The sequence below is a fragment of the Balaenoptera ricei genome, chromosome 6 (assembly GCF_028023285.1).
Source record: "Balaenoptera ricei isolate mBalRic1 chromosome 6, mBalRic1.hap2, whole genome shotgun sequence".
In the NCBI taxonomy this organism is placed as follows: Eukaryota; Metazoa; Chordata; class Mammalia; order Artiodactyla; family Balaenopteridae; genus Balaenoptera; species Balaenoptera ricei.
This window is the reverse complement of record NC_082644.1, coordinates 80,722,049-80,735,943: the sequence shown is the minus strand read 5'-3', so window position 1 is coordinate 80,735,943 and position 13,895 is coordinate 80,722,049. Positions and strand designations below refer to the sequence as shown.

Genomic DNA, 13,895 nt, shown 5'->3' with positions numbered 1-13,895 from the left:
TGAAGAATTGTTAATTTGTCTCCATGATAGAACTCTTCACGGAACAAGGAAGCTGAGTTCTTTGCTTGGTTGATGTTTTAGTCCATAGTACAGAATAATACTTTGACTACTTTTATCATTGTACCTATAGCATTGGCGTTACACAGATTTTCTCTTAAGTGAAGCTTGCCTTCACTTTGAATTTGCTGCATTTATACAATAGAATCAAAGTGTGAGTATTAAATTTGTGAGTGAAATTTACCTGGGAGGGATGGCCAGTCTTGGAAGATGGTACCAAGATTCAAAATGACTCCCTATTAATTGAAGTAGTATTCAGAAATTCAGAATTAGGTTTAGATGGATGAAAGTTGAATGTGGTCAAAGCCAGGTGGAGACATTTTTAGACTGCGGGCAGTAGAAGTTAATTATCCTGGATTTGGGCAGCCATGACTGTGGAAGTATTGCCAAACCCAAATTGGGCAGCTGAAGGCTGGGCTCGAGCTCTCGTGTTGCCGGTTACCAGCCGTGTCATCTTAGCTCAGATGCCTCACCTTTCCAAGGCCTTTTCTTTTCCATGAAATGAGGAAAAAGACATCTGTCTCATAGAGTTTTGAAAGGATAGAATGACAGTGTATTTCAAAGTGGCAAAGTATAAAGGGTTGAACACAAATTTCTTTTGGTTCCTTTATAAGAGAGAGGATATTCAGGTGGTGGAGACGACTGACTGTTTCCCCTGTCAGGATTGGAGATTAGTCTTAAAGTGTGTGTTGCTGGGAGACAGTAGGCGCACGTGTACATGCTATGGGGGACAAGTATTAGATATATTAGTACTTTTGGGGGAGGGTCAGGAGCGAGCCCTGGATTCTGGTTTTGGGCTCTGTCATCATGATTGGCTTCCAGAAGAGTGTTATAAGAGTGAATTAGTGACTAGAAAAAAAAGCAGCAAGATTTATAGAGAAAGGGCAGAAGAAGAAGAGAGGGTACTTCCATTCCCTTGCCTTCCTGTTCCTTCATTTATTAAGCTGCCCATGCTTTCCTTTGGCTATTTGTACCTGTCAGGGTCTCAGCAGGAAACAAATGGCCTACTCCAGCTAGGTGACTGAGAAGAGTCTTGTTCAGGGACTGTTTACAAAGGTATCGACCAGGTGTAGGTAACCAGTGAGGGCTAATGAGTGCAGTAACCAGGGGCCAGCGAGGTGATGGAGCAGGTACAGGCACCCAGAGGGGGCCACCCAGCAGGAGCTGTGGCCTTTTGAAGGGGACACAGCATATCTGTGGTTCCCTTGCAGGGAGCAAACTGGGGAAATAGATACCCCTTCCTCATTCTCTTGCTCTCTGGTCTCCTCCTGGTGTCTCCTATGGACTAAACCCAGGAAGACCAAGGACAAGAGAGCTGTTGATGTGAAATCCTTCCCAGTCAGCCTCCTGGGGCACCAAGCAAGACGGTAAAATGGAGAGAGGGGATCCCTGGGTGTATCTGAGGCAACAGGAGCATATCTTACTTTGGAGTTGATTTTTGGATTCTTTTTTGTTTCCTCTTAATCTCTCCCCATTTCATTCATTCTTGGGTCCCGTATTCCACCTATAATTGGAGTCTTCATTAGGGTGATGTCTAGGGGCCTAGTGTAGATCCCAAGAGGGGCTAAACGTTGACTGCTCTTGCCCAACACAACTGAAGTGACACACAAGCCAGTGTAGTTTAGATTTCTTCTCTTACTTTCTTGATTTTATTTTGAGGGGGTAAGTCTATAAAAGCCTCTCAGCTAGGAGGAGGCCTCTTGCTCGATTCTCTTTCCTTTTCTTTTCATACCATTAACTTCACATATTAAGATTTTTTCTTGTTTTTGGTGTGGAAAAGACTGGCAGAGATTCTGATTTGATGATTATGTCTCTCGTTGGGCCCTCAGAGCAAGCTGTTGGTTCTGGGATAAGGATAATACACAGAGAAGCGATTTGGGTCTTTTTCTTCCATACTCTGAATTGCTCAGAAAGTAAATATACTGGTTTCTTTCTATAAATTGTTGATTGGTAATGAGAAACAATTTTGTAGCTTTTTAGATACTTTCTGGGTTTTTTTTCCCCCAGTATTCATGGATGGGATTATAAGAAGTTCATTTTTAACTCCTTGGAATTAATCTTGTTAAAATGGGTTGATAGCATTCACATTGCAGTGTTAACTTCATACTTCAGGGAATTCCGGATCACTTTATTAAAAGTCATGTGAAAATGATAAAGGAAGTGTTCATTTTGTATTTCAAGAAATTGCAGATCACTTTATTAAAAGTCATATGAAAAGGATAAAGGAATCGGTGACCACAGGACTGTGGGGCTAGAAATCATCTTTCACTGTAACTATGTGAGGCTTCTGTGTTTACCAAGACATCTGTAGTCATTTAAGAGTGCTTCTATGAAAACTGTAATACTTATTTGAATTTTTCATGATTGTTTATAAAGATAGTAATGAAATCCAACCACCAGAAAAACCAAACAAAATTAGGACAGATGTTATATTCCTAGTTTTTAGTTCTCCTTTTCCGCCTTTGTTTGTTGTTGTTGTTTTTTTAATGCCTTGTTGATAGGAGATGGCAACGAGGATGCTGTAGTCATCCTGTGTATTATTATTATATTCTTCCATGTTTAATATCCAAAAAACTTTTTTTTTTTTCCCCCACATTGTTAGGAGAAGACAAAGACATTTATTGTTTTGGAAATTTCAAGGAAATTTGAAAGTGAGTGGGAGATATTCAAAAATGAAGTTACATACTCCCCAAACCACTTATATTTTAAAAAATGAAGTTTTTAGATTCATAGTTTCAGATTCACTGTAGAAGAAATACGTTGTTGTCATTCAGTGAAATGATCTCATGTTTCCATTTTTCTTCCTCCCCACAGGCATTTGTAGCTTTGTTATGAATTATCTTCAGGCTTATGGTAACTGAAAAGGAATATTGAAGAAGGGAAAAATGAGAACACAAAAGAAAAAAATCCAGTAACAGTAAATTTCTGTGTCACAGTTAAGAGTAGGCAGAAGGAAGGAGAGTCACTGTGTCTTCTCTGGATTCAGTGGTTCCTCGGCATAACTCAGCTGACCAAAGCCCCTGGAAATAAATACAGTTGATACTTGCTGTCCTGAAAAATGCTGATTCTTATCTTATCTGGGTACTGTGTTCTCCACATACCCCATTTTAAAATAAGAGAAAATGTCTAGAAATTTTCAGGCATTTTTGTCTTACCACTCTCTGACCAGCATTTGTGTGAGTGCATTGTCATTTTCAGATCCAAATCCTGGCTAAACACCCCAGCCTCCTGGAATCATTTCAGACATTCTCCAGGGAAGAGGCTTTATCAAGTGTTTATTCTGTTCAAACGATGCTATTTTTATTGTGTTTCATATAAGATACGTGGTTACAAATCACTATCAAAATTCCATGCTGAGCGGCTTCCAAAGAGGTGACAGTTTTTTGTTTTTGTTTTTTTTTAAAGCTCATCTGCCTCTGAAATGGACTGTCACTCCTCTAATTCTGCTGAGTGCTCACCATAGGTGGCCTTTCCCCCTCTCTTGATGCCCCTCTCGGCAGGCCCTTGGAGATGTCACATCCAAGGCCTGTTCCCAGTTGAGTTGTCTGGGAGACTGTGAGAAGGTCTCATGGTCTGATGCGCTGCCGTCATTTCTCTTTCAGGGACAGGAGAGAGTGGCAAGAGTACGTTTATCAAGCAGATGAGAATCATCCACGGGTCGGGCTACTCTGATGAAGACAAAAGGGGCTTCACCAAGCTGGTGTATCAGAACATCTTCACGGCCATGCAGGCTATGATCAGAGCCATGGACACGCTCAAGATCCCCTACAAGTACGAGCACAATAAGGTAGGCCTAGCTCCTCCTGGGAAGAGCTGGGATGTGGTGACTTTTTTAATGGACGTTTTCCATCTCATCCTAAACGGGGCTTTCAATGGCTCAACAAGTTGTTTATAACTGTTTTTTTTTTTTTTTCTTAAGTCTTTAAAGTTACAGCTATAAAAAATTGGAGTTGTATTCTTAGTGATATCAGTGAAGGACGTTTGGATATTCGACAATAGATACATGGATGTTTAAAAGGTAGGGGCACACATTACCTTAAGAAGACAAGTTTGTCAGTTCAAGACAAATTGACCCAAGTGAGGGGATTCAGATGAGAAGCAGTGGCCTTGCTTCAACCTCCCACTCTTTGTACTCCCTTGAAAAAAGAACAAAAACAGCTTAAGACCATTCTGTCCAGTTTAATTTTGGATTTCGTGACTTCCTTTCAGTAGTACCACAGGCTTAATTTTCTTTCAAAATAGGCCCATCTGTCACTTCCAGTAACCTTTCAAACACGTTTCCCTGGAGTTGTATTAAAGTAATGGAAACTTCTAAAATCACTTGAGAAAGGGTTAGGGGAAAAATTTTTTTTAATTTTTAGCTTTTTAGAAAACAAGCAAACTTTCCCAATATCCAGCATTTTTTCTTACTTGAAATAGAAAATCAGATTTTTTTATTCAGGTGAAAACAGTTGCTGTAATTGCTCACCCTCCAAATATTATAGCTACATGATGCCCAACAAGGTTGGTGCATCTGAGGATGTCTCCAGGTTTGAGTTTATGCTGGGAATTTATAAGGGAAGCGGAATCTATTTGGAATTTGTAGAAATGTCTTCCTGTTAATCAATCAGTATGTCTACTGATGGATGTAGTCTTTGTTCCTTTCAACTTGTAGATGCTGATCTTATACGTTGGTAGTTTTTGTTTACAAAACGCTACCTTTGCACCTACATTTATTTTAGGACCTTCAGTCAGAACTTCCATTCTCTCAGTACTCTTGATAATCTACTCTTGAGGACATTTCCATATACCAGTATCAATGAGTACTAAGAAGAAGTTGGCATGCCCAGTGTGACTCATTAACTGAGATGTAACTCACAAACATGAATCATAGGTAAAATAAAGCAGTTCTCTGTACCTCCACTTCTGTTACCATTTAGAAGCTTCTAAATATTCAGATCATTTTCAAATCGGGCATTTCTTTTTGGGGGGGTGGTTCTTTGAAATCAACTGGCTGCTTCTTATCTAGTTGATACCTTCACAGTTAGTTTTCCGATGGCAACAAGAGTCTCTCCACAAATAACCCTCCCTGCTTTTACTCTCAAGAGTGAAAAGATCTGGGTAGGTTCATGGGAGTATGGTACCTGAATCAGGTGAGGCTGCCTGGATATGGAAGCAGTCTGAATTTAAAAGGATCAGGGTCCCCCCCTCCCCCAGCCCACCCCCCAAGAAATCTCAGTGTAACGAGTTTCTGAAATAGGTGGCATGCTTGTTTTGTTGCAATTGTAATAAGACTATTCTGTAGAAGGAATTTTTTTTAAATGCCAGTGACTTTTCCAATCTACAGTTGGTTGATAACATGATGATCTGATGAATTCTGCCTGAGTTACCACATGTGTGGTGTAATTGATGTTTGTTTGTGTATTTTACATATATACATACATATTGCTAGTTTACACATTAAAATATAATACTGTCTTCTTAATTATACCAAAAAATCATCTTTCTTGGTGCTTCAGAAGAATCCTTCAGGGTCTCGCCTTGATGTTAAATTTTCATATGAAGATCATTCATTGTACAGACACACAGATGTAGAAGATGATGTGGAATTTATCCCCATTCATAGAACATATTGAAGAATGCTTAATGTGTGTTATTTGAGCTCTTTGTATCAATTCTAGTTAAGTAGACTTTACTGTGTTGGGTACCATTCAGTTAAAAGTCAACATCATAAAACGTTATAATAATACAGATTTTTCTCAGAGATCATAATTATCCTGTGAAATCTTCCCACATCTCTTGGTTACTTAACATACTGCCTAATATAGTGACTGACATCTGAATTCCTCAATATGTTTAATTCCCTTTAGTTCATAATATAAATTACGTTCACATTTGCTCCATTTTCTCTACAACGTGTATGAATTTTAAAGCATCACCCCTTGCTTCCTCCATTAACTTCCTGAGCTCTGCTCCCTCCTTGCCTTTGTTAAAGCTTATTAAGGAAATAATGTCGTCTGTCTCCTTCCTGTTCCACCCAACTGCCGATTCCTCCTCATTCTTCTCTGCTCCCCCTGTGGTACTAAGTGATCCCACCCTCTTGCAGAACCCATACTGGAGTATTGATAGTTGCCTAGCTTGTATTAGTTATGATGATTTGGGTATTGATCTTATTTTCCTGACTAGCTTCTAGGCTCTTTGAAAGTAAATCTTGTGTCAGTTCCATCTTGGCATTATTCATTGTCCCTGGCATTGTATCTTGTACACAGTAGGTGTTCAAAAGATACTTGCTTTATGAATAGGTGAATAATTTGTAAGCTTAAACAGCTGAAAGCCTCCCCTCCTGCCCCTCACCATTGTTGAAGTGATTATTCAAATCAATAGATAGCTGTTGATACAGAAGGGAATAAATGCAATGGGCTGTCAGGGAGGCAGAGAAGGTTAACCAGGGCTAGGCAGAAATTTGCAGTCCAGAAAGCGGCAAGGGCAGAGCTGAGGGAGGGGCACTTTGGGGAGGAGGAAAGGCTAGAGTAGATGTTCAGAAGAAGGTATGTGCATGCAGTGTATAAATTGGCCAGTTTTACTAGAACAGGATTCCTATAGAGGAGAACTGAAGAAATAAGAACCAAAAAAAAAAAAAAAAAAAAAGGCTTAGAATGTGCTTCTGAAAGCTTTTGAATCCAGGCTAAGAAGTTTGAATTTTTTGTTTTCTTATATTTATGATACCTACTTAATAATAATAATATTTTATGTCTTGGTTAGAATTTTCTACAGAAGTTTCTGGTTACAGTATGCTCTAATATTTTATAAATAGTTTAAAGGACTTGGTGTGCATTTTATTAGCAATTACTTGGAGGCAGTGTGTTGTGATTTGTATTATTTTGTGACCCTAAAGATATAACATAAATAACCGTTTGGTTTATTAAAAAGCTTCTTTGCACCTACTGCCACATTGGCCATAATCTGTGGTAGTAGCATTAATAAAAACAAACATTTTCCAGTATTGTCCAGCCTAACTTTGTTCTTGCTTCTAAGTTCATATATTTTGTAAAGCAGAACGTAGCTTACAGACGATATGGCCCGTTCTTAACTGAGGAATTGTTCACGGTTTTGTTTGCTGTGAAGTTGGTCTAGCTAGGGGACTGCCATGCTGAAATGTGGGAATTTCTTTTGCTCTTGTGTAAGTGTTACTACATTGAACTGAGAGTCTCACTGGTTAGCTGGGGGCTGGCACAGTGGTCAAGGGGAGTCCAGGCCACAACCTCTGCCCCAGGTAGTGGCATTGCATTGCATGTCTCTTCAGGGCCCTTACACAGTGTTCCCAGGATCTTCATTTCCAGGGGAGCTTGTAATAAATTGCAAACTTTTACCAAAGAAACAGATTAATTCCTCCCTGGGCGTGTATCCACTATCCTGTTCTTGGACTTTCTTTCCCAAACAAGTAATATTTATAGGTGAGCTGCTTGGACTCAGCCCAAGTAAGAGAATGTGTTTGAGGACTTCTGAATACTGTGAGCTCGGGTTTATTTATTTCTAAATATTACTTTGCCTTTTTCCTAAACACAAGTGTTGATAGCTGATGTTGAAAGGGATTGAATATTTGTTGCTTAGTCAAATCAAAAGATCCATTTAAGGCTCCACTAGGTACAAGGCATTCAATGATGAGATAGATTACTCTGTCATTTCTTACTTTCCAGAAGGTACAGTTTTCATCACTATTATTTTATGCTTTCCTGTCTTATACAGGCGTACTCTTCTGATTATTCTTTGGGCCTTGAAATCAGCTCAATAAAATTTCTATGTTAACATGCTAAGAACTGTCTTGAGTTACAGCTTGGCGAAATAGATCACAAGGTTTTGAACTCCTGATTTTTATGTACTTACTACCTGTATCTGGTAGTTGGCATTCTTCCTGCTTTGCTTGTTGTTGTTGTTTCATATACACATGCGTTACTTTTTTATTCGATTGCAGGTTACCTTACAGTGAGCAAGCTTCTTGTTTTATAATTTGTTATCTCCCCCACAAGAAGCCAGGAATGTTGTAGGAGCTTTTGTTCACTGAGTGAATCACTCCAGTTAGCGGGTCCTGGTGTCCCTTTACTGTTGGCTTATCATTTCTGTGAACTGTGAAATCCAGGTATTACAGCAGTTTCAAAGTATTGAAAGGCCTTTGCTCCCTTTGCCAACCCCAGGAAGAGAAAAGAATCTGATGAATCTTCAAGACAGTTATTGAGTAGAACTCAGCCACATGCTAATGTTGGGTAGACACTGTCACCTCTTCTAGCTTCTACTGTTAGACTCAAAAGTCCTGATGACCAGGGCTCTTTTAGCACCTAGGCTGCAGCTGCCTTTGCCCAGCCAGCCAGCAGTTTCCAGGCCCGACTCCTGTGTTCCCCTCTCTCCTGGGGATGGAGAGGTTGAGGGGACATGTTGCAACAAATAATTCTGGTCCTCCCAGAACCTTTCTAGGAAAGGACGTGTCACAGGGAAAGTACCTGGTTAAGCACATTTACAGCTTTCTGAACTTTCTCTGCTTCCTGAGAAATCTCAGCTCCCAGAAGCCATTTTTCAAAAGACAAATGTAGCCAAGATTCTGGAGGACTTGCCAACTTGTTCCTGCCTTTGATCAATTGAACAAGAAAATTACTGTACTACTTTTTTCAACATGAGGGAATTTTCTAAGAGACTGATTTCAATTTAGTATTTGTCACCTGTATGGTAAGCACATAATAAAGGCAGACCTTAATCAGTATATGTCGGTATCTGTGCCTCTGAAGAGTTGTTTCAGTCAAGGTTCTCTGCTTGCAAGCAACAGAGGCCAACACTGGCTAACTTAAGTGGAAGAAGAATTGATGGGACCGTGAGGTCACTTGGAGAATTGAGGAGAAGCTGAAGGACTAACTCTCGGAAACCAGGACAGGTCTGTGGAACTCATCTGAGAGAAGCATGAACTCTGACTGTTTCCAGTCTTCTGTCACCCGATTCAGGATTCAAATTCCCGGGAAAACTTGCCTGATTTGTCTAGCCCAGCTTCTGTGCTAGCTTTGTGGAGGGCTGGGCAATTTGATTGACAGTCCCTGAGGGAAGTCTGGGTACAGTTAGTAGAAGAAGAGGAATGATGCTGGCACAAATCACAATTATCCACTGCAAAATCATACCATCAATTTAAAAAATAAAATGACACATTGATTCTCTATAGATGGAAGCCCTCCAGTTTTGCTCAACATTCGCTAAGCCTGTCCTAAAATACATTTTCTTATTCTGGCATTGTTCAGGGTGGGATATCGGGGGAGGTTGGGAGGTTAGTGATATAGCAACAGTTATAAATGAAGTGAGTAGCTGAGTTTGAGCCAAACCACTGAATAGCTGAGTAACCTTGGGATTGTCGCATTTCCTCCCTATGCCTAAATTTCTTTACTCTCTAAGCCTGAATTTCCTCATCTGTAGAATGGTACAGATAATAATAAGATATTTCAAGGGCTAAATAGATAATCTATGTGAAAATGTCTTGCAAATGAGAAAAAAAATGTTTGGAAGTTATTATAAGATGAATTTGTCATTATGGAGAGAACAGATACTACTTATCTTCCATCTTTATTAAGAATAAAACAAACAGACAATAGCTTAAACAGCATGACCAGATTTAGGAGGTATCTAAGGAAAACTTTCCTCAGAGTGACAGTCATTGAAATGGGATACCAAGGAGAGAAATCTCCTTATCTGGATGTGTTCAAAAATAGAATGTATTTTTAACATGTGAAATTCTTTAAGGCCATTTTGCTGAAATAAGACCAGGGATGGACTGGACAACCTCTAAAATGCTTTCCAACACTACTTTTTTTTCATGCTGATTCTCTGATTCCAAAACTCTAACAAAGAGATGAAGCTGTTGTTAAAGTTATTTGTTATAGTTTAAAGCTCCTACCGTTTTTGAACATTGTCCATTCCAGAGTACTTATGAGAATTTAAAAAAAAAAAAAAAAGAATTAAAAACAGATTTGCTTTGACAGTGGCCTCTAGCCCAGTGGAGATTTTTCTTTCTTTGCATCTCAGTCCCATAAGTGATTACAATATTTATGTCTGTGTACTTTTTTAAAAAATAAAACAGTGTTCAAAGTTCAAAATCAGCTGCAGGTTTTGTGGGTGTTAGTAGCGATAGTTATTTTAATTGGGTTGTTGGCTTCTGGCCACCAAAGACAGCCTGTACTTTTTCACAGGGAAACTTTCTACTCCTGCTTCTACAAATCTTTGAGAGTTTTCTTTCTAATAGTCTAAAGGAATCCAGAGACTTTTCATGACCCACTTGATGTGTCAACCACCTCTTTTTCTGAGGTTGGTTTACCACTTTTTCCTTTCTCTCTAGGGCTCTTGCTGGGGAGTTGATCAACACAGATTCTCCAGTACCTATATCAGCTTTCAAAATCCCTTTGTGTGCTTTCTTTTATCTTTTCATGTCTTGCAAATATGTCCTAGCCATGTTTTCTCCTCACTTTATCCTTGTTCCACTGTAGTTCTTTATACCCATGTCAGCCATATAAAAATAGAAGATGAATTTTGTAATCCCCTTTTCTTGGCTAAAATTAATCCATAATCCCAAGGCATGCCATATCATTTATGCAGGATGAGTTATCTTGAGTTCATGTTCATCAGAGGAGAACTCTGAAGCAAGGAAAGACTTGAGCAATAGACTGAGGCTGATTTCTTTTCTTTTTTTGGTAATTTTTGTATACAGAAAAGCGTGTACATCATTAGTATTGTCCATGTATTTTTCCATTGTGAACACATTTGCATACAGACCTGTTCATCCAGATTAGCATGACCAGGAATTCAGAAGCCTCCTTGTGCTTCCTTCAAAATACTCCCAACCCCGAGGGGGGGACTACCATCCTGCCTTCTAATAACATAGATTAGTTTTTGAACTTTGTATGAATAGAAGCATACAGTATAATACTCCTTTGTGTCTGGTTTATTTCACTCAACACTACATTTGTGGAATTCACCTATGTTGTTACTTCATTTATTCATTTATTCTAATTGCTGTTTAATAGCAATGCCCCATAGAACTTTATGAAAGTGGTTTATGTCTGTACAGTATGGTAGCTATTAGCCACATGTGACTATTGAGCACATGAAACGTGGCCAATGTAACGGAGGAACTGAATTTTTACTTAATCTTTTAAATTTATATTTACACGTGACTAGTGGCTACTGTATTGGGCAGCACAGTTGTATAATATTCCATTTTATGACTATGCTACGGTTTGTTTATATATCCTGTTATTAATAGAAATTTGGATGTTTCTGGCTATTACAAATAATGCCAATATAAACATTCCTGTACCTGTCTTTTGGTGAACATAAGCATGTATTTCTTTGGGTTATGTACCTAGAATTTGGAATTGCTGAGTCAGAAGGTATACATCTGGTCAGTTTCAGTACGTGGCTACTACCAAAGAGTTTTCCAGAATAATTGTACCAATTTACACTTCCACCAGTTATCTTTGAGAGTTCTAGTTGCCCCATATCCTTGACGACACTTGGTATATTATTAGTCTTTTAATTTTATGTATTCTGGTGGCTGGATAGTGGTGTCACATTGTTGTATTTCTTTGATAAGTAGGCATGTTGAGCACCTTTTCATATATTTATCAGCCATTGGTTATCTTTTTAAAAATACTTTTTCCCTTTTTTTTTCCTATTGGGTTGTCTGATTTCTTACTGTTTCGTAGCAGCTCTTCATATATTAAGGAATCTCAGTTGAGTAAATGTATTGCAGATATTGTCTCTACGTTGTGGTTTGCTTTTTATTTTCTTCATAGTTCTTTAAGTGAAAAGAAGTTCTTAATTGTAATATAGTCCAGTTTATCATTTTTTTACCCTTTTGATCCTTTTAGAGTAATCTTTGCCTGCTTTAAGGTTGTTTAAATAATCTGCAGGTTTTTCTTCTAAATTCTTTGTTTTGTTTTTTACGTTCAGATCTAAAATCCATTTCAGATGGATTGTAGAGTATTTTGTGACGTGTGGGGGGGTCAGGTTTTATTTTTTTCATATGGGTATATAATTAACTCATTTACTGAAAAGACCATCCTTTGCCCAGTGCAGTGCAGTGTCTGTCATCTTTCATTTTGTCACTCAACAAATATTTACTAAACATTTCCTGTATGAAAGTCAACATAAACCAATTTGGGTCTTTTTAAAAAAGAAAAGAGCAAGTGCTCTAAGGAACATTACTGATTAGTCCAAATACACGCGAGAACTCTGCTAAAGCAATCTCCCTCTAAATCCCTTTCAGCTGCTCAGGACTTGGACGTCCATGGACTGACAGCCACCATATAAAATACATGTGGCATAGTTTAACACATTTTAGTAGGAAGTTGTGAATCTGGTCATTTGGATGTTCTTAGTTAACTCCTGGCAAAGCATCACATACATACTTTCCTTCTTCTTTTAAACCACGTAATGCATGATTTTCCCCTTTAATTTTAAAACAGTGCATCTATTTTCAATTAGAGAGTCAGAATCTATTTGTTGGAACCAAAGAAAGTGAATGCCTAATGGAGTTTGAAGGGATCTAGTGAGAATATATGAGACATGCTAGCATTTTTCTTCCTCATTCTCACACCACTGAAGAAATAATTTCAGTTCCGGACTTTTTGCTGTTGTTGACTTTTAGGGTGGGGCTTGCTTAGGGTTTAGCAAAGTGGCAGTTTTGCTTATCTTGGTCATGTATATCAAAGCCTAAACTCTTCTTGTTTCTTGTACTCTGTTCTTCACCGTATTGTTTATCCCAAATCACTTATACTTGCTACATAACTGTGCTTTTAAATAGCATACTGTTAATATACTATGATTTTCATGAATATATGTGCATGTATCCAAACTTGAACGTCCTCAAGGAAATGTATTGATACTTTAAAAAAATAATGACATTTTTTTGTCACGTTATATTGTGACACTTTCCTCTCAAGGGATTAAAAAATGCTCCACTTAAAGCTATGATCACTAGTTTTGGTTGATTCGTTGTAAACCTATACTTTGAACACATCTATTTTCCTGATTTTATGTTTCTTAAAGTGAATTTGCTAAGAAGGTAACCTTTAAGTTGTTGCCACCACTACTTTGTAAGATGATTATGCAGTTTTCTTACGTTCTTGTGTTATTTGTTTAAAATGAAAAATGACTTAGAAAGGACTGGCATTACCAGCGTATATCAAGGAGCTTGATACCACTGTTGAGATGTATAAGATTATAGATTGGTTGGTAGGTTATCTGCTTCTTTCAATGTACACACATCCTCTGTGGTAAAAAGCATAATGGTTTTGAGCTAAAAAGAAGGCTGTCCTGACTGTAGTAGACATGGGCCAGTCTGGGAGGTAGTGAACAGTTCTTGAAATGGTGGCTCTGTGGTAGGAGTTTGGCTGTTCAGGTGATCGTTTTCCTCGTGTATTTTGAAGGCACTAGCCTGATCTTCGCCCTCAGGCTGTGCCCATGGCAAAGGGTTAAGAGTGTATAGTTGTTTGGTTAGACCACACTGCAGCCAAACCCTCACTAAAGTTGGGTGTTAAAATACTTTTGGATTCAGTAATCCTTCAATTGACCTTGATCCTATATTCCATATTGTAATGGAAAATTTAGTGTTAGCAATGCTTGTCAGAGTTTTAGGAATTTTGGCTTTAGCAGGGCCAAGTGCAATGTCAGTGAGCTATTTGGCCAAGAATTTGATATTGGCATAAAATGGCCAATACCATATACTTTGCTGATGGTCTATGTAGATGTCGAGTGGTGTGTGCCCAGCCATGGGGGAGAAGGGCGGCCTGAAGGAAGAGTTGTCTTTTTCTTTGTGCAATGACACTATCATT

General features: G+C 38.5%; 1 protein-coding gene across 1 annotated transcript in view; it reads left to right on the top strand.

The window, feature by feature from the left end:
• The window catches only part of GNAQ (G protein subunit alpha q), a 291,299-nt gene that overhangs the window by 97,125 nt on the left and 180,279 nt on the right, over window positions 1–13,895 (top strand). Inside the window, exon 2 of the mRNA XM_059924960.1 lies at window positions 3,660–3,844. Within this exon, the coding sequence (XP_059780943.1) occupies window positions 3,660–3,844 (185 nt within the window). The remainder of the gene's footprint in view (window positions 1–3,659; window positions 3,845–13,895) is intronic.